This window comes from Pholcus phalangioides, unplaced genomic scaffold, assembly GCF_987345545.1.
Source record: "Pholcus phalangioides strain wild (caught in Gottingen) unplaced genomic scaffold, Ppha-v1.0 ptg000009l_1, whole genome shotgun sequence".
Taxonomy (NCBI): domain Eukaryota; kingdom Metazoa; phylum Arthropoda; class Arachnida; order Araneae; family Pholcidae; genus Pholcus; species Pholcus phalangioides.
Window position 1 is genome coordinate 54,016,334 of NW_028301602.1, and position 26,535 is coordinate 54,042,868.

General features: G+C 36.5%; 1 protein-coding gene across 3 annotated transcripts in view; it reads right to left on the reverse strand.

The window, feature by feature from the left end:
• LOC149083308 (uncharacterized) overlaps positions 1-26,535 on the reverse strand; it is a 112,845-nt gene that overhangs the window by 62,643 nt on the left and 23,667 nt on the right. For all 3 annotated transcript variants that reach the window (XM_089236544.1, XM_089236546.1, XM_089236545.1), the window contains 3 exons: positions 16,745-16,955; positions 16,418-16,659; positions 2,577-2,713 (listed from right to left, as the gene is read on the reverse strand). In XM_089236544.1, coding sequence (XP_089092670.1) covers positions 2,577-2,713; positions 16,418-16,659; positions 16,745-16,955 — 590 coding nt within the window. The remainder of the gene's footprint in view (positions 1-2,576; positions 2,714-16,417; positions 16,660-16,744; positions 16,956-26,535) is intronic.

The window sequence follows — 26,535 nt, forward strand, 5'->3', positions numbered from 1 at the left end:
CACTGAAAAACTTTGGAGGCGTGCAGTTCATCGGGACCAGTTGCACGAGGAAGAACGGTCCCGCCGTTGAAGAATCTCCCCCCCCCCCCCACGTAACTTGAATAGCCCCTGAAACTCAAATCCCAAGTCAAGTCACTCAAACCCCTATGTAGTTCTGAACTGCCAAAAGTCGTAACATTTTATTTGAAGATGCAAGTTCAAGAAAAACAGCTATAAAAAATAACAGTATGAAGCATCGTCTCGTTATATCAGTTGCTCCAAACTGATCCAGGAAGGAAGTTTACTGTCATGCCAGAAAGATGAAGCCCAGCAGCTGTCTCTTGCAGTCCAGTCTAAGGATGCTACTTCGTCCATGTCCACACTACCCCGAGTGGTAGTACAGATGGAGAACTTTGATGCTCCGAAATCGTAAAATATGTGCACGGACCGTCGCTTCAGCAGATACAGAGGACATTAATCGTTCAAGTGGCCAAGCAGATTTGCCCGTCTAAGGATGACATGAAATAACTGTCCGTACTGAGTGTTCAAGTTAAAGGGAACTGTTCATCGAAATCCGGTTGTCAAGAATGAAGTGACCTTGATATGGGAGATAGTGAGTAAATTTTCTCTTTCAAGTTTTGTTGAGTGGTTAGGCAAAAACCAAACTGCAGCGATATTTAAATTTTAATTTTTCGATAAGTAAAGTAAGGTTCGTTTTTTTCTTTTTGGTATTTTGTTTTTGGTTATATGAATTAAGAATTAAAGAACCTAATGTGCATTTAGACCTGTGTGTTGACATATTATTTTTTCTTTGTGACTTAATTGTTAGGGTTGTAGTGCTCCATTTCATAATTATTTCAGGAGAATTACTCACCGACACACAAAGGGTTGTTGCGGTCACGGTAACAACTCAAAAATGGTACCCCACTAATATGATCACCAGGCCAAAAGTTCTCTTTCTTGGAGTACTGTCAACTTAAATAGTACTCAACAATTTTGCACCACAACAATTGTATTGTAATTATTTTTCTCAAAAATAAATAAAATTAATTTTCACAAACGCACTGCTATCGCGCGCGAGTGTAAAATATCGTAATCCGAATATCAGTCAGTGCCCCCACCCCACTTCTTGAACAAGCATCGTTTTCTCTCCGTGTATATAGAGGAAAACCCAAAGAACCATCGGAAAAAGTAAAGTAAGAGAGGGTAAGAAAATAGAGATTTTCTCTCAGTTGAGATTCGAACCGTGAACCTTTCTGTTGCCCTCGATACAACTGCTCAACAGTTGCTGCTGGCCGTTCATAATTAAATATATCAATTCTTCGAACATCTAGTTGCCTCTAATGCACATGCGCACTCAGAATGAACACCTATCCGGGGGTTGAACATCAGTTTCTCTCGAATATCCTTTTATAAGCATGGGGGAAAGGGGTTGGTAGAACATTAGTTTAACTATTTTGAAATGATGCGGTAACACTGACATCTGTAGTAGCTTCTTGAAGATCTATGTAATCTCTGCAGCTCATCTCTTAAATAGTGACTTCAATATAGCGATACTTATGTTGTCAAATCCAGGAGTCCTACGATTGTTTAATTTCTCCTCGATATGAAGCACTTTAGATGTAGAGATTGCGAACTCGCCAATCAAAGTATTACTGGATCGCGATGCCAAGATTATATCGTTTGTGGGGTCCGGGAAGATACTGTTCAGCTGGAGTTCTGTGGCTTTCAAGATTCGACGACTCTTGAAGACCGAGAGGTACGCTGGTCTAAAGGGGCGATCCTGCTCGGCACAAAAGTTTGCCCAACAAGAATCCCTTGTCTTTTTCTACCAGTCGTGTATATTTTGCCTTGGTTTTTTTATATGAGGTTCTCTGCACCTTTGGTATTCCTTCAAAAACGTATTTTCCAACGCTTTTACCTTTCTCCCCTCATTAGCCAGCTCTTGCGTCCACCAACTTAGCATATGGACCTTTTGCCTCTGTGTGAAGCCCAAGGTGTCGGCGCATGGTGACTGAAGTTGGGACATAAATTTGTCTACCGCAGCATTCACATCGACCTCGGTTACGACGTGGCTGATTCGCTGTTGTAGCTCAGAGACCATCGTCTTAATTGGTAACATTAGCTTGTGCAGCCTTCTAGTCGTGGTTCTGAACCTTGTCTGAGTATTATTGTAACAACACGTAGCTCTCAAAACCATGTGAATGTATTTGTGGGAGCTGAAAGAGTCATCGTCCCCCACTGCTAACTTCTTTTCTGCTTTTGGACGCACCATGTACATTGATAAAAATGACTGGTATATTTGACAAGTAAAAATGCCATATTTTGTATCCACTTGACTTATACCAATTGAAAAATCAAATTTGGCACACTTTTGTTAAAGTATATTAAAACTGCAACCCTACTATGTATTCGTATTAGCGATGCTCACGAGCACATAGAGGCGGATTCTACAGTAGTATACTGATCACGTCCGAATTACAGATTGTGTCCTATTGTATAAGTATGCCAATAAAATAAAAAAGACACTTGTCATAGAGAATAATATAATAAAAGTAAAAAGAGGGTAGAGTTGATAACACTATTAAAAAACATACGCGGTCGCTCTCACGCCGAACACGTAATTGGCTGATGCTGTTTTCTCCTGAGGTTTGCACATGATCATAACATATTCGTCTTCCGTCATACGTAGTCCAGCCATGAAAGGAAATCTCAGAGTCACAGACACCCATTCCTTTGAGATAGAAAATCATAGATGCAAAATCAATTTCGCCTTCGTTTGTATTTGAATGATTCATGCTGAATGCACAAAAAAATGTGACTATACAGAAAGTCAAAACTATAGACACACACAATTTTTCAATGTGTGTGTGTGTGACAAAGTGTTTTAAGTAAAATAATTTTGATATTATGGTAAATTTGTGAGGCAAATTGTTTTAAATTATGAAATTAAACTTTTCGAAATTTCCCAGGATTCCAGTGATCTGACAAGGAAAGGGTCGAAAGGTGTCATAATCAAAAGCTTCGAAAAAATATCACTAATTCTACTCATTTAAATATGCACAAAAATATACAAATATACCGCGGAATTATATTATGGGTCACTCAAAAAAAAATTGTAAATATTTATATTTTGAACGCCAATGAAGGCCAAGAATGAAATTAAAAATCCCGAAATCCCACAACCCTAGAGTGTTAGAGTGATGTCATTCAAACAGTATATGATTAGGTACAGCGCAGATAGAGAAAGAAAAAAAGGGAACTATACAGCGGAACTTCGTTTATGCGTCGCTCGGGAAACGGTTATACGACTTTAACGTTTTATACGACATTTGGTTTCCGTCACAATATTGTTCCTGTCAGGGGCGTAGCCAGAAATTTCGTTCGGGGGGGGGGACCACTTTCATTTTGGGGGGGGACCAAAGTGACAGAACAATGGACATGGCCATCTTTTTTCGGTCATTTTCTCACATTTCGGGGGGGCGCCAGACCCCCCAAGTCCCCCCCCCCGCTACGCCCTTGGTTCCTGTACATTTTCATGTTGCAATATAATTCATTTTTATTCGCCGCAAAACCTCAATTTCTCGACATTTTCACTTCGATTCGCACGCCGAATCTTTTGAAAAAACGTCCATCGAAAGCGCACAATTTCTTTTATGCAGTGAAAACGTGTTGCTGCAACAGTTCTTGCATATTTTCACTAATAGCCATAAATTTTGGGATGATTTCTGACATATATATGAAAATAGCCAGTGAGCTAGCTGATGGCCATTCAGAGTGGATATGTCATTTTGTTTACTGACTTGATCAGCAGATGCGGTTGCCCCCAACAGAAACGGGTTTCTATTGTTTTGACGGCCATATATCCTTTCAGAATTTTAATTTTCTCTGAATGTTTTCTGCGTTATCCCGAGAGGATAAAAAGTTCACATATTGTAAGCATTTTGAGGGTACAGGGGGGTCTGCTGATAAGCGACACATGCGGTACACATACACAATAAGTTCTTTCGATCGTTTGCTGTGGAATTTTCTTTGCTTGCTGGTTGTGTCAAATCCGCCGTTCATAATGACGACAAAACGAAAAGTGCTTTCTTTAAAAAAATAACTGGAAGAATTCAACAAAAGTTTTAAATTCATTACGGAATTCGATCTTGCAAAACAGTTGAATATCCCTGTGGCAACTTTGGAAACGATTATGAAGCAGGGAAAGAAAATCAAAAACCAGATGCTGGTTGCAAATCATCTACAGCCTAAAAAAGGGGAAAATTTCCCATTTTGGACCCCCGAGTCCAGAAGATTTTGTGGCAATTGTTTACCCAATGGTATTTCCCCACTAAATTTCATTTCTTTAAGGGCCGCATGCACCGACAGGGTTTAAACTACGATCGCAGGTTACAATGAGGTTCACTTCAAAAACGCGGTTTTCTCCGCGCTTGAACCGTGGCTTAAAAACAAATTTTGGTGGCTGAATCTGGACCACCGTATTTGGTGGATCAGTAGACAAACCACGGTCTAAATGCATGCGCAGTGAATGCTCATAAACAAAACAATGGCCGTCATCCGCGTTGTTTGAATTATTTCGAGATTGCAGGAATGGAATACTTTATTTGAAAATGAAACCACTATTTTGAAACAATAATTATCGGATCACAGTCTTCTCTGAGGTAGAGGATATGAATGTTGATTCAGGCCTGCAGATATTTTTGAAGCCCTCCGACAAATGCTGAAAAAAAAACCGAGTGACGATATTTTTTGTGATGCCAATAAATAACGAACATAATTTCGTAGTGTAATAATAAAGTATATGAGGTTCGGATATCAAATTCTAAGCAAATTTCATGATAAATAATTATGACAGAACATATTTTGTAAGAGTGCATGCGTGTGTGTGGCGGCTGGGAGTCACTTTTTAAAAAGTCTCAGTTTAAAAGACTTACATATTAATAGGACGTTTTGGCTTGGCCTCTTGAACGTCGTATAAACGAGGTTCCACTGTTACTAGAGAGTTTCTACGGGGAAAAAAGCTGGAAAAAAAAATTCTTCATAGATATCGTCAAGAGGCGATTAAGCAGCCATCTGTTGTAATTTTTAGCAATTTTTTGCGGCTTTAATAATTGAACTCCGCCGCTAATTTTTTTGTTTTTGTGTTTCTGGGTGAGATGAATGCACTTTAATTTTTTCGTATTTTTGAGGGTGACACCTTCCGAACCCTTTACTTGTAAGAAAAGTATGTTCTTGCAGTAATATGAAAAACTAAAGAACTTTCATCAACTGTACGGCCACGATTACACTGTAAGAGTTTCATAAAATCATTAGAAATAAATTTCTATCTAGTAATGGACAATTTCATCTTGACACTTTTCGTGACCAGCGTAAAACTCGTTAAATCTCTGATCCGATGTGTCCGGGACTCGTACTACCGCCGCACTGAAGATGATATTCATACGGACCTTTCTACATTTTTTAGAACTTAATGAAATCCCAACGACGAAAACTTACACTGAGAAACTTCAATTATGAAGGAATGAGTTTCTCGGAGGATGATGAAATTGCAAACAAATTCGTCGAGTACTTCCAGTCTGTATTCTGTTCTCAGGTTCAGAGTACATCTTGGGAAGACTACGGAAGTTAACATCAGCTAAGTAATGGACTTGATATTTTTGACATTGTTGAAGTAACTGAAAGTGATGTTATCGGCGCTATAAGACATATGAAATCTGTCAAATCCATAGGCCCAGGTGGCATTACAGCCTATATAATCAAAGCATGTGGAAATATTTTTTCTGGACTTCTCGTAATCCTTTTTAATCTCTCCTCGCGTAAAAATGTTTTCCCATTTTCTTGGAAGCTCACAAATGTCATTCCGATTTTAAAAAGTGGTCTAGTATCCGAAGTCACCAACTATAGACCCATTTCTATTTAATCCGCCGTCTCTAAACTCTTGGATCATCATTTGATCATTTTTGTCACACCACGGTCATTTTCTGCACATGAAGGCAGAATAGACCGGGACCTACAATTTATTGCCGATTCCGAACGGCAGGCTTGTTTTATTTATACTCATCGAGAGGTTGGTGCTCTAACCCTTCAATGGGGGACTCCCTGCGGTAGCAATTCTTTCTGCGGTCACGTCACTGTTTCTGTTGTACCCCAGCGTGAGGAACGTTTCCTGACAAGGACAAACCGGGTATCGAACTCGCGACACCTCTAAACATCCTTTCGTACTTTAGGCGAGTATCTTATCCACCTAGGCTACTGTGCCCTAAACTCTTCGAGCACATCATATATTGCAAATTGTACAACCATATCCACATCTAGAATTATTTCTGTCTCAACATGGGTTTTTGCTGAATCGCTCTACTGAAACAAATCTCATCTCACTCACGATCTTGGTAAGTCAATCGACGCCAACAAGAAGACAGGTGTCATTTACACGGATTTCATTAAGGTATTCAACAAAATAAATCGCCAGGCTACTTTACAAACTCTGTTCTCTCAATGTGTCCGAGAACTCTATCATGTGGTTCACCAGCTACTTAAATTTGAGAACATCCCAAGTTGTATTTCATAACGCATAAAGTATGTCAGTGAATCAGGTGTTCCCCAGGGTTCGAATCTTGGACCATTGCTTTTCTTAATATTCGTGAATAACCTTCCTCGGTGCTTCAGTGCAACTAAGTGACTGATGTATGCTGATGACGTGAAAATTTATCGCGAGGTTGGGAGTCTGGAAGATTGTATGGCTCCACTAAGTAGTCTCTTCATGATTGGTGTGGGGGCAATTTCTTCCATCCCAATATTCGTAAATGCCACGTCGTCAGCTATACAAGAAAATTGTCATCGAACGAATTTGACTACACTATTGATGGAGTCACAATCGATCGTATTTCTATTACCAAAGACCTTGGTGTTTTCTTTGACGCCAAGCTTACATTCGCCGATCATATATATGATCTCACCAATAAATGCTTAAAACTGCTTGGATTTGTTGTGAGGAGCAGCAACAATTTCGAATCAATTGCAACAATTGCGACACTTTTTAGGACTTATGTGCTCCCGAAACTGGAATATTGCACTTTATATTGAGTCCACACAACAATCTAGACTCACTGATGCTAGAAAGAGTCCAGAACAGATTTTTACGTTACATGTTTTACAGGCAATTCCACGTGTATATTAATGACATAAGTACAACTGAACTGCGATGTTTTTTCATTTTCAGTCACTAGAATGCCGAAGAAGTTACCTTCGCTTTTTGTATAAAATTGTAAATAATATTATTGATGACTGCAATCTTCTTCAACTTGTATACTTTTCTGTGCCATTTGAAAATATGCCTGTTCGGTGAACTTTTCACCTACCTAAATCCCGAACAAATATTTTGCGACGGTCCCCTATTTCTGAGACGTGCATCACATGCTGTATAATCAGTACGATGTGAAACCCGATATGTTCAATTCAACTATAAGAGAATTTCTTAAAAGTTATATGTGAGTATTGAATATTCATGTTATTATGTTTTTCCGTATGTATTATTTCTCAGTATCGTATTTTTATCATTGTTCCACTCATTTTTGTTGTTTTTTGTATTCCCCGTTCTGTATATGTATTTTGTGTGTACTTTTACTCTTCTCTTGTCTATCTCTATAATTGGGCAATGCTTGCCTGCTCAGATGTGAATAAAAAAATAAATAGATAAAATTTCTTTTATAAAACTGGAAAATGCAACCAACAAGCATATCGGTTACATTCGAGTAATTAACAGACGGAATGTTGTGAAAGTTGCGGAAAGTTTTGTGAAAGATATTTTATCAACTTTTATAGTGTAATACCGACCTACGACAAAAAATAACTTACGAGTAGATATTCACTTTTCAAGCATGTGCCAGTATCAATTTTTTTTGTGAGAAATTTCATGTGACAAGGTCTCTGGGGCTCCCCCCCACCCTAGATCACCGAGAAAAAAGAAAAAGGATTTATCTGCCCGAAATGTATCACTTAATTCCCTTGAAAATTTTTCCTTTCTCGATTCATTATTTTGATTCAGCAATTCATTTTCTGGTCAAAGTTTTCTTTTTTCTTGTATTTAATTTTCAATTAAAAGGTGTGATCAGTTGAATATTTTTATTTAATGAGTAAGTTCTGGATTATTTAAAAGTCCCAATTAAAGGGCTAATGAACTATGCAATTGAATTAAGGACAAAATAGGTAAGAAAGAGTAGGTACACCTAAGGGGCCGTTCAAGTATTACGTAAACAAATTTTTAGCCGGAAACATTTTCGAGCACTTGAAGGAACCGTGAAACATTTAGATATCATTATGGCTCTGTAGGGGACTTATCAATAGGTAGAATGTTAGTTCAGGTCCCCAATAACTATCGAAAGGGTTTTTTTCCTTTTTTGACGCACCGAATAAGATGCCATTAAGAATATCTCATATCTTCATAAAGGAGGGTTGATGACGTAAGCATCATCCAACTCCCCCACCCTTGTCATCAAAAGTCAGCAAACCGGGAACCCCCCCCCCCCCCGATGCTGACATAATACTTGAATGACCCCTAAGCCCTTCCTTCCCTAGAAGTGAATTTCTATCGTTTTTGGATAATCAGAGTTTTCAGTATAATCCGAGATAGTCTCGGTCTCCCGTTCACCTCGGATTATCGAGACTCTAATGTACAAGGAAACACGTTTAAACCATGGAGGTATTATGATACGAGATAATACCTCCATGGTTTGAACCCTTTCAGACCCGTTTAGCCTCGACTTCAAGGATTGTACGTATGACGTACAGGGTGATCAGCGAATAAGCCCTTATTTCAAAATTAAATATCTCTACAACAAAGATCAATAGAATTATGCGGTAAACTGTACGTTTATTAGCAAAACTGTAAGAATGTTGTACAGAAATTTCGAAAATTTAGTTTTTTTTTTTAATTTTTTAAAATTAAAAAAAAAAAAAAAAAACAACTGGAGATTTTGGGGTTCCGAAAATCCTCATTTGTGTGAAGAGAAACCACTGCGTTCGCCTAAAGTTACTGCACGGGCTGCGGTATGCGCCAGAGGCATTATCGGCCCCTTCTTCGTGCGAGAAACGATTACTACTGAACGTTACGTTACAATTTTGGAACAATTTGTCAGCAAACATGGCGCATACCACAGCCCATGCAGTAACTTTAGGCGAACGCAGTGGTTTCTCTTCACACAAATGAGGATTTTCGGAACCCCAAAATCTCCAGTTTTTTTTTTTTAAATTTTAAAAAATTAAAAAAAAAAAAACTAAAAATTTTCGAAATTTCTGTACAACATTCTTACAGTTTTGCTCATAAACGTACCGTTTACCGCATAATTCTATTGACCTTTGTTGTAGAGATATTTAATTTTGAAATTAGGGCTTATTCGCTGATCACCCTGTATATGGTTTATCCAAATTTTACGCCAGCGGTTTGCTTGTAAATTTCTACCGCAAACACAATAATATTTAAATGCTTTGTACAAACAGGCGGAAGAAAAAATTAATTAAAAAAAATTTCAAAAGCACCTAATTCTATTCAGAACATTCAATTGACTATGAATTTGACTATTTTCCGAACCGAGTATTAATTTAATTCAAGCGGTTTTATTCCCCAAAGCGGTGTTCTTATACGTATAGAGTTTTTTGTAGTAAATACGGTGGAACCTCTTGTAACGAGTGCTGACCCTGGGACCCAAGGCAATTCTCATCCCTTTTTGCTTCTTCACGCTGTAAATTAACTATAGAAGGGCCCATGAAAAGTCTGACTGGAGGGAGGTGCTGCAAAAAGATCTCAGCCTAGGGGCCCTGCTCTAGGATGAGAGCCATGGTGCTCCCCGAAAGAGGGTACCTCCCTTTAATGGACATTTTTTAAATTATATCGACCGGGTCTGAATTTACTTTACTATTTATTAACGGGCACTCCTCGTTAGCGAACAAAACCTTCGATCTCAATTTTCGTTATCGACAGTTCTTCTATACAGTGGAACTTCGGCTAACGAACATATTTCGTTCCGTGAACGTGTTTGTTATCCAAAAATCACTCGTATATCAAATCAAACTTCCCCATAGGAAATAATGGAAACTCGGATAATTCGTTCCATAACTATACATTCTCATAAAAATTACCCATAAAAACGACATTAAATCAGTAATACCTCATAATAGTAGTATAATAAATACCATAATAAATTTATGATATTAACGCTATAAATAAACATACAATACGATAATGTACTAATTTACTAACAAACTAACTTTCGTCTTTCAGAGTGAGTGATTAGGATTATCGTGTTTAGGACAATTTATGGACTTATACTTTTTGTGTGACTATGGAAAAAAAACCTATCCAATCACATTTGCTTTTGCCTTTTTTCATGATTTCTCTGAAATAGGAAGTTGCGGTGTCGTTGGACCGATTCATTGCTCGCCCACCGTCACCAAAGTGGTAATCGGCTGAAATTGGTTTTCTGTGGTTCCCAACTTCGAGGTGCGAATGCGAGCCGATCTTCCCGTTAAAAAGTCTCGCCGCAGAGCGCAACAAGCCTACAATACAATTATTCAATCATTACTTCACTTCACCCATAATTAAAAAAAAAATTGATGGCAAATGGCAGCACTACACACTTACTGCAGTGGTGAGTTGGTAAGGTATGGAGTCAGAGATGAGAAGAGTTCAGGGTACATGGGTTCAAACCCATCCACCTCCAGATAATTACACTTTTTGTCACCACAGTGGTGGTCGGCTGAAGTTGGTTTTCTGTGGTTCCCAACTTCGAGGCGCAAATGCGAGCCGATCTCCCCATTAAAAAGTCTCGCCACAGAGAGCAACAGTCCTACAAACAGTACAAATATTCAGTCACTACACATCACTCACTTCACTCTGAGATATAGATGGCAGCACTGAAAAATCATACACACCACTAGGTACGCACTCAGACTGTTAGGTACACGCACTTACACTTCCGGCACAACTCACTAGGTAGTAAATTGCCTATGGCAATAGACCTGAGTTGTGCTCGGTTTAAAAAAAAAAAGCACTACACATAACAAGCATTACACAGAAACAAACTTCACGTCGGGTTCATTACATATACAGACATTCCAACATGTACCAATTCGTTAGAAGTTCCGCAGAGGAATATAATAAAAATAATGAATAGAGGAATATTCTAATTTTGGTGGCAACGGTCCCTGTTGTTTACAAACACGCCCGTGTAACGCTGTTGAAAAAAATTGTTTTCTGTTCGATTCTTCGATTTCTAAATACGGTGAGTGACGCAGAATATGTTTAACTATGCCAATAATTGAAAATTAACATCGTTTATGCAATTAGCTGCGTTAATTAAGATGGAAATGAAATAAATAAAATTGGATTTAACCCTAAAGTTAAATGACAAACGATTAAGTCGCCATCTATATTATAAAAAAATAAACACTTGAAAAAAATTATTGCAAGATGAACTGCAACGTTTGCTCTGCCACGATATATGATATTAATGAGGTGCTGAAATGCAAGTGCTGTTCAAAATTATTCCATCCAACCTGTATAGGGAAAACTGAAGCTGCTTTCCGCAAAATGAACAAAGAGTCGAAAAAAATTATGTACGCAAAAATTGTGTTGAGCCCAGTGAGGGGTCTGAGGGTAGTCATCAAAATGTTAAACATGTCTTGGATCAATTCAAGCAAGAGATGAAAGCAATGATCCAAAATAACCTGGCTTCAATTCAGGATACCATGAAGGAATACAAAAAAGATATAGGTGACATTACTAAAAGCTTAGAGTTTCATATGGAATTATTAAAAGAGGTTGACAACAAGGTGCAAAATTTATCCAATGAAATAACCCATTTGCGTGATGAAAACTTGCAATTAAAGAACGAAAATATTCAACTGCATAGAGACATATTTGAACTAAAAGAATCACTTTCAGATATAGAATATAGGAGTCAAGCAAATAACATCGAAATAAATGGTATTCCTGAGGAGAAAAATGAAAACATAATTGAAATGTTGAACAACATAAAGGATGTGCTCAACATCACCCAAGATACCGAAATTGAGAAAACACATAGGGTACCATCATTCACAAAGGGGAAACCTAATCCAATTATTGTCAGATTCAAGGAGGAATCATCAAAGACGACTTGGATTGATGCTGTTAAAAAGCACCCATCCTTAGATACTGATATCATCAATAAGAATTTTACTCCTCAGAGAATTTACATCAACGAACATTTGACTCGACACATCAAGCAACTGTTTTATGCTGTGAGGGAATTAAAGTATGAACAAAACTACTAGTTTGCCTGGACTAAAAATGGGAAGGTGTTTTTAAGACAGACGGAGACATCCACATCCACGGTATTAAGGATAAGAAACACCAAAGAATTGGAAAATATACTTGTAAACAATGTTTGACTTGGAAACTGAAAACTATATAGAATTGAACAACGATAGAGTGCCTGTCTTGAATTCGCCTAATTCTACAAAAGAGTTTCTAAATACCGATGAAACAGCTTGTAATACGACACTGAAATATATTGTCTGTAATGTGAGGAGTATGAGGAAAAACTTTGATAATTTTATGGTATTTTTAAAATATACTAATGAAGATTTTGATGTGATATGTCTAACTGAAATCTGGATTAAGGAATGTGAAGTGAATATGTACACAATCCCAGGTTATTATAGTTTTTATAATTGTCGTGAATATAATAAATCAGGAGGGGTTTACATATACATTAGAGAAGGTATAAAAGTCAATTCAATCTCTAGTCAATTTCAGACAGCAGAAATTTTAACATTAAAAATTTGTGATTTCAATATTATATTTTCACTATTTTATAGATCTCATAATTATACCATTGAACAATTTAATAATGAACTTAGAATATATTTGAACAAATTTAAAAACTCGGATATGGTAATTATGGGTGACATGAATGTGAACCTATTCAATGATAATGACATAAATATTAATGACTATTTGAATTTATTCTGTTTAAATGGTTTTTCTTCATTTGAAAAATGTGTTACAAGAATCGGATTTACTGATTCAACTGATGTTGACCATGTGTTTTACCGTTCGCTAAAAAATAATTTTCAGTGTAAAATGGGCGTATATGATGCGGGAATCACTGATCATCATCTACTAATTGGTTACATAAGAAAATGTTCACCATATAATAGCGATAACAATTCAAATTATATAGAAAAAACTTGGATAAATTATGAATTATTTGAACGATTTATTAGGGGTGTTGATTTCACGCGGGTGTTTGATGAAATCGATACAAATCAGGCTTATATACGTTTTATTGACATCCTTAGATTGAATTCAAGCTTATTTATAAAAAAAAAATATGTTAAAGATAGAAATAGGACAAAGCTTAATGAATGGATTACGGATGACCTAATTAAAATGATAAATATTAAGGAGAAACTATATATGAAGCATCGTAAAAATCCATTCAGACATGATTATGAAATCAAATATAAACAATATAATACTAATTTAAAGAAAGCAATCAAAAAACAGAAAGATAATTATTTTAGGGAAAAGTTTATCAATTTGGGATCAAATAAAAGAAGTCAGTGGAAATTTATAAACCATTTTGTAAACAACAAAAAAATTAGGAAATTACCCAATTGTGATGATCAAAATAAACTAGCTAACGATTTTAATGATAACTTTATAAATCGAGTAAGGGACACTGAAGTAAACAATTAAACAAATGACTTTGTAAACAACGAAAGTTCTCAACTCAATTCAATTGTTCTTCACGAAATTGACTTGCCACAAACTGAAAGCTTGGTTAACTCAATTAATATTAATAAGCAGGCAGGAAGTGATGGTCTGACACCAAGAATGATTAAAATTATCTATCGTCACCACCCATCACTAATAACCCATCTGATTAATAAATCTCTAGATACTGGAATATTTTATAATGAACTAAAAAAGTCGATTGTTACGCCCATATACAAGAAAGGTAATAAAGATGACATGAACAATTACAGACCAATTTCGATTTTACCTATTATGTCAAAATTATTAGAGAAATGGGTAAAACGACAACTTAATAGTTATTTACACGCCATTGCCTACTACTCACATCATCAATTTGGTTTCAGGGAAAAAAGGAATACTGAAATGGCTATGATTAGATTAATGGATTATATACAAAATAAAATTAATAATAACAAAAAAGTAGCAGCTGTATTTATAGATATCAATAAAGCGTTTGATACAGTAAACTGGGATATCTTATTGGAAAAACTAAAAAATATTGGAGTAAGAGGGCTCCCACTCGATTGGTTCAGATCTTTTATAACAAATAGGAAACAGACAGTTAAAGTAGGCAATGCGATAAGTCAGGTAAAGGCAATAGATACAGGCGTACCTCAGGGATCGGTTCTTGGCCCAATACTTTTTTCTATTTACATTAATGAAATTCATAATATCAATATTTCCGGTCAACTTGTTTCATTCGCAGATGATACAGTTCTAGTTTCTTCCGCTGAAACAACTGAAGAACTGATAAAAAATTTGGAAAAAGACATTCATGCAATAAATAAAAGAATTCGAAACCTTCGACTTAGGCTAAATGCTAGCAAAACTAAATGGGTTCTTTTTAATTTAACTAACTTAAGCACACAGACAGATGTAATGAAATTTCATGAATGTAACGACTTTCTTTCAAATACTATATGTAACTGTTCAAATATTGAAAGAGTACAGCATTATAAATATCTTGGAATCATTATTTCATCTAACCTAAAATGGAAAGATCATACTGATCAAGTTGTTAATAAATTACGAGCAATCACGCATAAATTAAAGGCTATCATCTCACACCAAAGTTTGAAAGAAGTATTTTTTACATGGGTGTTCCCACATATTTTATATGGACTACAAGTTTGGGGGGGGAACATATAAAAATTCAATCCATACTATAGATAATCTATGACTGTTTGCGACGTGACATTATACAAACTAACAGTTCTTCACAAAATAAAGTATCATTAATCCAATTTAATATACGGCAACTTTATCTGTATAAAGTTTTAGTATTCATCTATAAGAATCCTGATTGGTATCCCAGGGTGAACATACAAAGAAGCATTATGAGATCACAATATTTATATCAAATACCATTACCTAAAAAAACAATTTTCAAAAAATCAATATGTTTTCTTGCTCCAAGAATATGTAGAGAATTTGATGATATTATTGGACAACAGCAATCATTTTATATGTTTAAAAAGACTATAAAGGATCGTATACTGGAAATAGCAGATATGGAGCGGTTCGTTTCGTTCGATAGTTAATGAAATTGCAAATGATATAAGGAGTAAAATTTGTTTTTATCTTTGTTGTGTAAGAAAATATATCTGTATTTCGACATATCAGACTATAGTTTAACATTTTAAGGTAATATAGTTGGTGTGACTTGAATGCAGCAATTGTAGTAAAATATATCTATATATGTTGCCAGAAATTCTTTATGTAATGTATCAATACGACCCATGGAAGGTTTTTTATATCCCTTTGGGTCGAAAAATGTTTGTTTAATTTTTTTTTTGTCTGTTTTGTCCATTGTGCTGTTTGTTCAATAAAAAAAAATATATAAAAAATATGGTCGAGGTGCATGTCTGGCTCAGTAGTAGTAGTAGTAGATTCATTGCTCGCACACGGCTACAGTTTTGCTTGATTGGTTCTTTTGTAAAAAGCCGTGTAAGAAAATCTTACACGGCTGAAAATTCATATTGACATCCTTCCCACCACAACCCATCTGCTTCATCATACAATCAGTTATTCCACGCAACGGGTTTTGAGGAAAAGAAAGCGTTTCACTTTTTGTGATTTTCTTCCCCCCCCCCCCCACCACAGAAATTCATTCTTATGTCGTTTTAACTTTTATGTCGCCGTAGAAGTTTCACTTCAAAAAAAACCTTCAAGCGCATATACGCGTGGTTACAATGCAACGCTAGTTTCGTATCGTAAACACTTACAATCACACGTGTTTATTTTTCGAGTGAGGTATGATTACCGGAGAGAGTAGGGAAGAATGTTACCAACAATCTCACAGTACGTGAGTGGACGAAAGTGAATAACTATCAGCCAGATGTGATAACGTGAAAATAAATAAACAAAGGGTGAATTTTTGCTTGCCATGCGAATTGCTAGTTAACCGAAGTTACACTGTATATGGGAATGAGTCGAAACGAGGAAAACATCATACACTCCACCGGTACGATTCTCTTAGCTGGAATCCGTTTACTGTAGTGCCGCTTTAAAAGCATTAATTTTACGATTAATACCTGCAATTAAAAAACGAAATTAACGAAATGCTTCGCGAATTTCTGAGGGAAATATTTTCGATCGGATCTGAAATTGATGCAAAATGAATCTATTGTCGCTTACCTTTCCGTCCGATCCTTGCTGCACTCGCACCCCACATTTTGAGAAATGTTGCACATGCATCGCGAAAGACGAAGGTCGAATTATTCCTTGATGCGATTCGAGGTTCGGTTTCATGGCGCAGTCGGCAGATGGCTGAGTCTTCGTGACGGCATCTTCAAACACTGGCATAAACGTATATTCGGGAGGAGGTATTACGACTGCCGACAGAAGCGTAATTCCGTCTGATCTCACGCAGTGAATCTCTGAATGAAGTTTTATTTTAATCAGAACACATTGAATTCACAATCGAAAATTATTGAAAGGAGTCATAATCAGTCTAATACGCACCTTCCGCTTGAACAGAACCCCGATTTTGGTATCTGCCGATATTGTCGAAATCAGAAAGAGGAGCGGCAGGTTGAGGAGGAGTGAACGGTGCTGGAGGCTGAGGTTGGGGCGGACGTATCGTTGATGGTAGTGGTCCCAGTTGAGCTGGTACCAGTCCGGATTCAGGATTCCAGGGATCACCATCCCACCATGTCATCCCCATTCGAGAAGTCTGAAAATTCGAAAAAATAAATAAAATAGCGATTAGGCGTCATGTAATGCCGACGTCACGACCTCCGTTGACCAGTAAGACACCACCTTCATGACTCGTGAGTATAATTGTCATTTTTATTTTTTTTAGTTTAAAAATAGTTTTAATCAATCAATCAAGTTAATGTTTTGGCCACTGACATCAAAAAGCAATTGGTGGCAAAGAAAATATATTGCATAACACGCGAAATTATATATGAAACACAGTGAAATAACTAAGGAAAAATAAAAAGCAAAGGCAATATAACCATGAAATGGGAAAAAATATAAACAAAACATGAGAAATCAGTTACAAATACAACGCCACAACAGGCAAAATGCCCAACGAGGTGGCTAATAAAAAGATGCCCATAAAAATATGGATGTCATATATTTAAAAAATATAGCAACCCAATTAAGAATGCAATTAACAAAAATTATAATCAATATATACACATGATAAAATACTATACAATGCCCATAAAGAATACTTATGGTTGTCTTATTCTAAGAATGGATGGCTTCTCGATTTACCCCAACATGTTTATCGTATTTCTTTTTAAACGTGTCAATTGTGTTACAATTTACTACCTCCGGGGGTAAGCTATTCCATTTATTGACAACCCCATTAGAAAAAAATTCCCTGCGACACCATAACCTTGCTTTGTCCCTCACCAATCGATACTGGTGTCCCCTTGTAAAAGCAGTCGATTGGCGGTGTACTAAAAGTTCATGGTCCATCCTATCCATCCCATTGAAAATTTTGAACACTTCGATCATATCTCCTCGACACCTGCGTTCATCCAATGTAAACATATTCAAAAATTGATGTCTCTCTTCATAACTCAAGCCCTGAGTGCCAATACGGACACGCATAGCTCTTCTCTGTACCCCTTCAACCAAGTATGTGTCCCTCTGTAGGTATGGTCTCCAAAACCTTACAGCATACCCCAGTCCAGGACGAACTAAGCCTCGAAAAAGCGGAAGAATGACTTTAGGAGAACGCGAAGAGACATTTTTGAAAATGAGACCAAGCATTCTATTCGATTTTTTGACCACCGCTGAACAATGTTCAGAAAACCCAAGTCGCTCGTCAATGAGAATTCCCAAATCGGTGACCCTAGTTGCATCCGGGATAGTGACACCATTCAACTCGTAAGAGAACCGTGGGTTGTTCGAACCAAAATGAGCGACCATGCACTTATCAACGCTAAACGTCATGCTCCATTCATTTGCCCATGCTGCAATCCTGTTTAAGTTGGTCTGGAGCAACTCCCTATCGCTTTCATTCCCGATTACCCCCATTAGCTTCACATCATCTGCGAATTTGCTAGTAATCCCATCGGTACCCTGATCGAGTTTGTCGATAAAAAGTGAAAAAAGTATGGGGCCAAGGATACTTCCTTGAGGAACTCCACTTGTGACGTCTGTCCAACCAGAGAATTCCCCGTTCACCATAACTCGTTGCGACCTATCTCTTAACCACGATTCTATCCAATTCAGCAAGTTACCCTCAATTCCAGTCTCGCGTAAACGCTTCAAGAGTTTACCATGTTGAACCCGATCGAATGCCTTCTGGAAATCAAGGTAAACAACATCTACATTTTTGCTCTCACCCAAAGCCTTAGTCACGTGATCATAGAAGCAAATTAGTTTAGTTACACATGACTTCTCCTTCCTGAAGCCATGCTGATTATCCGACAATACATTATTCTCGTCTATCCACTTCACAAACTGGGATAGATATCATCTGGTCCTGGTGCTTTGCTTGCACATACATTTCTTAGAAGATTTAGGACCTCCACGTCTTCTAATTGAATATCGTTGAGGGTTTTATTACCCCATGCAACACCCGTATATCGAATATCATTATCTCCATTAAAAACCGACGCGAAAAAGTCATGGAAAGCACTACACATGCCTACATTGCTCTCTACCCTAGAGCCTCCTATCGAGAGGGGGGCCAACTGTCCCCTTACATCCATTATTGACGTATCGAAAAAATGATTTTGGGTCAGAGCCAATGTTATCTGCCAACCTAGATTCAACTTCCTTTTTACTATCCCTTATCGCTTTCTTCAACAGTCTTTTTTATCAGTAAACAATGATAGGTCACCTTGTCCACTTTTATACTCTCTGAATGGTCTTTTCTTATCAAGATAAAGGTTCCGCACGCTATCCGTGAAACATAGAGGGTGCGATGTACAAACACGCTTTTTTCGAACAAAGGGTATGATGTCATGCAAAACAGAGGACAGCTTCGCACTAAATTCTTCCCATTGACTTACCACCCCTACTGATTCCAACCGGTCTTTGAAAACTTCCGCTAACCTTCTTCTCAAAACATCAAAGTTAGTTCTCCGAAAACAAGGAACCAGTCTTTTGTTATCAACCTTACCCGAGGAAAAGTTAGTGAAATCTGACGATACGATGATCACTGGAAAAAACACTCTTCCCCCCACCGAAACATGTTCAACCAGATCCTCAGAACTAGTAAGAACTAAATCCAAAATAGCCGTACCCCTAGTTGCTTCTGATACAAAAATTTTCGAGCACCAACTTAAGAAAGTCTCTTTCATACTGATTTCCAGATGAAAGGTTCTCCCAATCAATACCTGGGTAATTGAAATCCCCTAGTATGAGAACCCTCTTTCGCTTACACATGTAGGAAATTTCATCGTGCAATTTGGCGATGTAGTTTTGATCCCTATTCGGTGGTTTGTAACAAGCCCCAACAATAAGTTTATGACGTCTTTTGTTGTCAAGCTCAACCCATACAGTTTCAATATCACTTCTCTTCACGTTACACTCTCTAGCCTTCAAACAGGTTTTCACGTATATCACCACTCCACCCCCTTTCCTATCAGATCTATTTCTCAAAAAAGTATCGTATCTTGAGATATGTAAGAAAGATTCGACCCCATCGTTTGGCCAAGAATCTGTAATGGCTATAAGATCCAGGCCCTCAACAACTATCATAGTTTCTAAAAAATATTTCTTATTACCCAAGCTCCTGGCATTTATTAGCACACATTTTAATTTGCCCGGTGATTTAGTGTCAATCGAGAAGCCATCCAAGTCAGAGGTGGGTAATTCCCCGTCAGTACTGTTGTGATTATCATTAACTAACCCGTATTCCCGACTAAGTGGTCTGGGAGTAAAAAACCTGACCTAAGACTATCGTAAACCTCCCAGACCCCCCTCATATTTAGATGGATCCCATCCGAACGAAGCCACCTATCGGTAAATGCGGGAAGCTCCAATAACGTGACCCCAAGTGAGGAGCAAATGTCCTTCATGCCTATATTGAATTGGATCTTACTCCTATATCCCCTACTACCCCTTGGCAGCACTGGAATCACTGCCACATCTGAACCCCCCTCCCTAGCGGATAATAGTAAATCCCGGTGCTCTGACAGAGACTCACTAATATTCGCTCCTACCTGATTAGAGATTGACAGAGGTTATTCCAAAAATTTCTTAATTTCATTGCAGATACAATAAATTTATACAGGATGATTCACAAAAGATGGAAAAAACTTTAAGAGGTGAGAGTACACACCAATACAAACAATTGTCATCAAAGAATGCTTCTTGGTCTAACATGAAACCAAAAAGGCACTAATGCGTTTCAAAACTACCGCTTCGTAAACGTTAAAACGGCATTCCTGTTGAAATTTATCGATTAAAAAAAACACCATGCATGCAAATGTAACCTCGGGAAGAAGAAGAAACCGTATGCAAATCTGCGTCACAGTGAATAAAAGGCGTGAACGCCAGCCCTGTAAAGTTATTCCAGCGTGCAACCGTTCTAACAGTTGTAACGTATGGGACAATGGCGCACTTTAGTAATACTGAGTCCACGCCTTTTATTCACTGTGACGTAGATTTGCATACAGTTTATTCTTCTTCCCCAGGTTACATTTGCGATATGGTGTTCTTTTTTTTCCCCCGATAAATTTCAACATGAATGCCGTTTAAACCTTCTGCCGTTTCGAAACACGCTAGCGCGTTTGCGTTTCATGTTAGACCATACATTCTTTGATGACTATTGTTTGTATCGATGTGTACTATCACCTCTTAAAATTTTTCTCATCTTTTGTGAATCACCCTGTATATATTAAAGCACGTAGTATTGTCATTGAAATGTTAAGATATTTTCGAGGTTGAGAGAAGTAGAATCACCAAAGACCAGGGTTGGTTAAAAAAATAGTTTTTTATTTGAATCACTTTTTTTTAGTTTAAACCAGTTTTTTTTTTTGATATAAATAGCATTCACATTAAAACAATTAAAATTTCTGAAAAACTTCTGTCAATTATTTTAAATAAAATGTTTCTTAATGTAGTTTACACTATTTCCATATTAATCTATAAATATTACAATATAATATTTAATTATTAATATTAATTATTATAATATAATTAACATAATATAATATATAATTATATAATATAATTATCATCAATATAATATAAATTATTTAAATCATGTAATAGTGATATTTTTAGGATAGATTTACGATGGATTTTCTCGATCGCTTTCACACACCCTTCTCTCTCTTTTTTTTATTTTCGAATGTCAATTTTTGTTTTTCCAATCTCCGGTCTCCCGAGGCCTTTCTTCTTGTGCTCTCTCCTTATACCATATTGTTACGTCAAGGTTTTTCACTGAGAGACGCGCATACAGAACACTACAAGCATTGTTTGTAAACAATACAAATTGGGGATGGGAAGAAAATATGAAATTTCCATTAGTGAAATGATTATTTGCGAGTCAATTACTAATAAAAGTATAGAGAAAAAATTGCATTCTGTAAAGATTTTTATGAAACTTTTTCTAATACATGTATATGCAGGGTAGGAGATTTTAGTTATTTATTGTTGATAGTGCAACTAACCAGGATTAAGATCTGGGTATGGTGGTTAATTCAAAGCAATTATAGAATCAATTTAATAATTCTGCCTTTTATTCTTATATGACCCAGTATTGCGCATAAAAATTCAAATACCCAGTTGTTCTAAATTAATTTTGACTGCTTTTTCAATTCATGATTTTTAATTATGATTGCCCCATTTTTTATATACTATGTGATGACGTAGATAACGTTTCTGAGAAGTTTAAAAAAATGGATCTGAATTTAATGTTTTCATTTTTAATCAATATATAAACCAGGGCTGGACAAATCCCAAGTCGCCATGGCGACTAAAAAATTGATATTAGAGCCTAAAATTTTCTTTGTTTAGTTACTAAATTGGAGAGGCTGAGAGCATCACAAAATGTTGGGAATTTATAGTAGCATATCTGCCAACATGAAAGAAGGTCACTATGGCCTTAAAGAGTCAAAATAATGCTTATTTTGACTCTGGGTAAAAATATTTTGGTGCCTAAAAGTTTTTCTGGAACTTAGATTTTTTTGTGATTTGTCTAGTCCTGATGTAAAATAATTACTTTCATTTCATTTTAATGAGTAGTAATTATGATTTATTCAAACCTCATCTGTTGCATGGTGAAAAGAATTGGGAAAAAATATTTTTATTAATTTTTGAAGAAAGTGCTAATGAACAAAGTGTAAATCCTCATTTAAAAAAAAAAAAAAAAAAAAAAAAAAAAAAAAAAAAATCAGGATACCTTTTTTTCACATATCTTGAAAAATCATAAAAAATTCATATTAAAGTTGAATATAAAAAAATACTGAGAAACCCATTAGATCTAGTTTAAAAAGCATGCAAAATATGGAAGAAAACCACCTGAAAATTCAAGGCAATGTTGTACAAACACAAAAATGGGTCAAGAATTTATGAGTATTAAATTTTTTTCTTAATGGTATTTATTTTTATTGGTTTTGTTTGAAAAAAGGCTGTAACAATTATCGTTTACATTATTTTTTCACAGACAATGTTTGATACAGAAAAAAAATCTTCTCATCTGAGCACTAGATTATTAAAATTGGTGATCTGCCAATAGGTTGATGCATTTAAGAAGCACTTTTGGATTGAGAAGCTGAACTAACCAAATTTTAGAGTCAGACTTTGAAGGGGGAGGGAACAATATAAAATATTCGGAATGCTAAAAAATGCATATTCATATTAAATATTCAGAAATGCATAATTTTTATAGCTACACACACTTTGCAGTTATTCAAAATATATTCAGTATTGCATTTAGCTGTGTATTAACCAAATACAGTGGCACTACGGCTAGCAAGCAATTCGCATAACGAGCAAAAATTTTGAAAAAAAATTTGATTCGATTAACGAGTGATGATTCGCATTACGAGCAAACATTTTGCGCTTTGCTTATTTATTGTCACGTTTTCACAACTACGCTGATGATTTTTGGCTTACCATTTCGCACGTACTGTGAAATGGTAGGTAATATCTCCCCCCCTCTCTGACAGTCTCCGATCAGTGCACCTCACTGGAAAAATTTAGCGTGACTGTTTACGATATGAAACTAGATGTCGCATTGCAATCGCGCGTATGTACGCTTGTTTTTTATATAAATTCTGCTTGGCCAAGAGTTGACCGTAAATGAACTGGTGGGCCTCCATTGCATGCAACAGCAAGAGCGTATATTGAGGGTATGTTTTTCTGAGGAAGGGAGAAGTGAGAAGTCACTCACTTTTCAAATGCGATTTTAAAGAGATGTGCAAAATGTGGGAATCGGTGCAAAATTCTGTAGAAAAGTACTAATGAAATAGAAACACAGTACAGCAAGCAATAAATCTGTCCAACGACAATGCAATTTCCCATCTCCGAGAAATCTTAAAGGAGGCAAAAGGCAAGTGTAACTGGATACGTTCTTTTTAAAATCACACAAAGAGAATAAGAATGCAAACAACAGTGAGTCCGTAAATCGTCCAACACGAGATAGTCCTCTTCTCTCTCGTTGTTTAAAGTAAGTTCATTTGTATACATTATCGTATCGCATGTTTGTTTCTGACGTTATTACATTATATATATTTTATTGTATTATATATTTTTTTTTATTATCATTATTATTGTATTGTATTATTGATTAAATTCCACTCTTATTAGTCATTTTTATGTGAATGAATAATTGTGGAACGAATTATCCGTGTTTCCATTATTTTCTATCGGGAAGTTTGATTCGAATAAAGAGTGATTCGTATAACGAGCACGTTCGCGGAATGAATTAAACTCGTTAACCGAAGTTCCACTGTGTATATGATCCAATTGTATACTAGTATACTGTTCCAACACGACACTAGCCATAGGGAGAGAGACGTAAGCAAAAGAAAGATATGAAAAACAAATGAAGAGAAATTTTGTTCCATGTGAAATTTCATGGAGCTGCTTTCTAAAATGAACCTCTTTCTGAATGAAAAATTTTAATAGGTAAATGAACTTCACATAATGAACAGTATTGGGGGGAAAAAATTGAATATTCATCAAAAAAAAAAAAAAAAAAACCAAGGAAAAAACTTCAATAATTAAAAGTTCATTTTTTTATTTATTTTAGTTTTTATATTTTTTAATATATTTAAATTACAAATGAACAGAAAAAAAAACCCAAAGACAAGTGAGATAGAATTCAAGTTACTATCTCACTGTCTTTGGATTTGTGGGGAATCGGTCAAAGCCGTCCGGATATTATACATATTTTTCCTTCTGGTTGGAAGAGAATTCAAAGCCGTCTGGAGATGATACTCGGTGTTTTGGTTGAGGTGTCACACGTTGTCGCGTATGTGTATGTCCGTTCCATGCGTATGTAGTGATTTTTGTGATTTGTTTTTGTTAATTAAATGAATAGATTTTATCATCGTTAATCACTACAACTGGTAACCTATATTGTGAAGAGGACAGGCAATCAAAGGATTTAAGCAGAACCAAATGGCAGATGAAAACGCAACTGGTTCGGCAGAGATCGCCCATGTTTCCGTAAAAGCTCCACCGTTTTGGCGAGCAAATCCGGAGATTTGGTTTAGGCAGATGGAAAGTCAGTTTCTTCTGTCAGGAGTGACCAAGTATCATCACATCGTATCTGCCTTGCAACCAGAGGAGCTGTTTGTTGTCGGGGACATTATCACCAGCCCGCCCACCGCAACATCTTACGCTACGCTAAAACACCGTTTGTGCACGCAGTATGCGGACTCGGAGGAACAGCGGTTGCGCGATCTAATTTCTGGATTGCAACTGGGTGATCGGAAACCATCACGCCTTCTCCTGGAAATGCGAAGTAAAGCTGGGCAACGGGTGAGTGATGATATTTTGAAGTCTCTTTTCCTCCAGCGGCTGCATACAAATGTTCAGCAAATATTAGCAATATCTAATGATAGCCTAGATAAATTGGCAGAAATGGCCGATGCCATACTTGCCACCGCGGAAAGCTTCACTGCAGTTCATACCGTGTCAACTGAAGCTTCACAAATGCAGACCATTCTAAGGGTACGTCCATAGTGAACCGCTTCTCGCTTCTCGTTTTATCGCTGAAACAGCGGCAGTTGCAGAAAGCGAGATGATCCTGCGCGATTCTAGCCGGTGGGGGTTATAGTGCACAGCTCGCGGGAGCGTCCGCCTGCATGATCAGTTAGCATCATGGAGCTGTCGCATGAAGATCTGTTGTGTGTTTTGCTAACAACTGATAATATTTGTAATAAAATTAAACATGAAAGAGAAACAAACGTGCATGAAATTAATAGCACACGTCTTAAAGTAGGTGAATACCACACTTTGTTTCCCCAGCTCAAATCTCACCCAGAGAAATTTTTCGAATATTTTCGAATGAATAAGGGAACATTCGAATATATTCTGCAGAAAATCGAATGCAGGCTGAAGAAAAGGTGGTGCAACTTTCACCAGCAGAGAATTCTTCCTGAAGAACGTCTCATGGTAACTCTGAGGTAAGTCGTTTTGAATTATTAGTTTTGATTGCTCTGTTTCTACAAAAAAAATGCTAAAAGATGATGAGGAAGGGGGTTATGAATAGAAGTGAATAATAATGTCAACAATTTTATTTCAACAATAAAAATGTAGGGTGGGAGCGTAAGAAGTAAAAATTTTTCTGAAAAAAAAAAAAAAAATTTTGGTTTTTTTATATGCTCATGTCAAAGAACATTCAGTAATCTTAAAATGGTTTGTTTTTGTTCCAATGATAATTAGAACCGAAGTTATAGCTCATTCAGTTAACGGGAAGTGAAAATTTCAAGCACCTGAAGTACTGTTTAAAGGGCCCAAAAAAGTAAACAATGAGGTTTTTAACTGTAATAAATACTTATCTTGCATAGAAATGAACTTGAATCACATTTTTTTTAAATTCATGTATTAGTTAAAAATATTTTTGTGCAATGCTCATGAATAAATATTAATGTTAAATGCATAATCAGGTTAGTGGCAACCCAATCAAAATCTTTGTGCTTGTTTACATTGCAGTTTCACATTTTATAAGAAATTGCTGTTATTATAACTTCTATCTCTGTAAAAAACAATTGCTAATGCTTTTTTGAACATCCATGATGCTGGACACCCCCCCGCTGACATTTCCACCACTGATAGGCCTATTAGGATTGTTCATTCATCAGAATTGAACATTTCTGCTGATA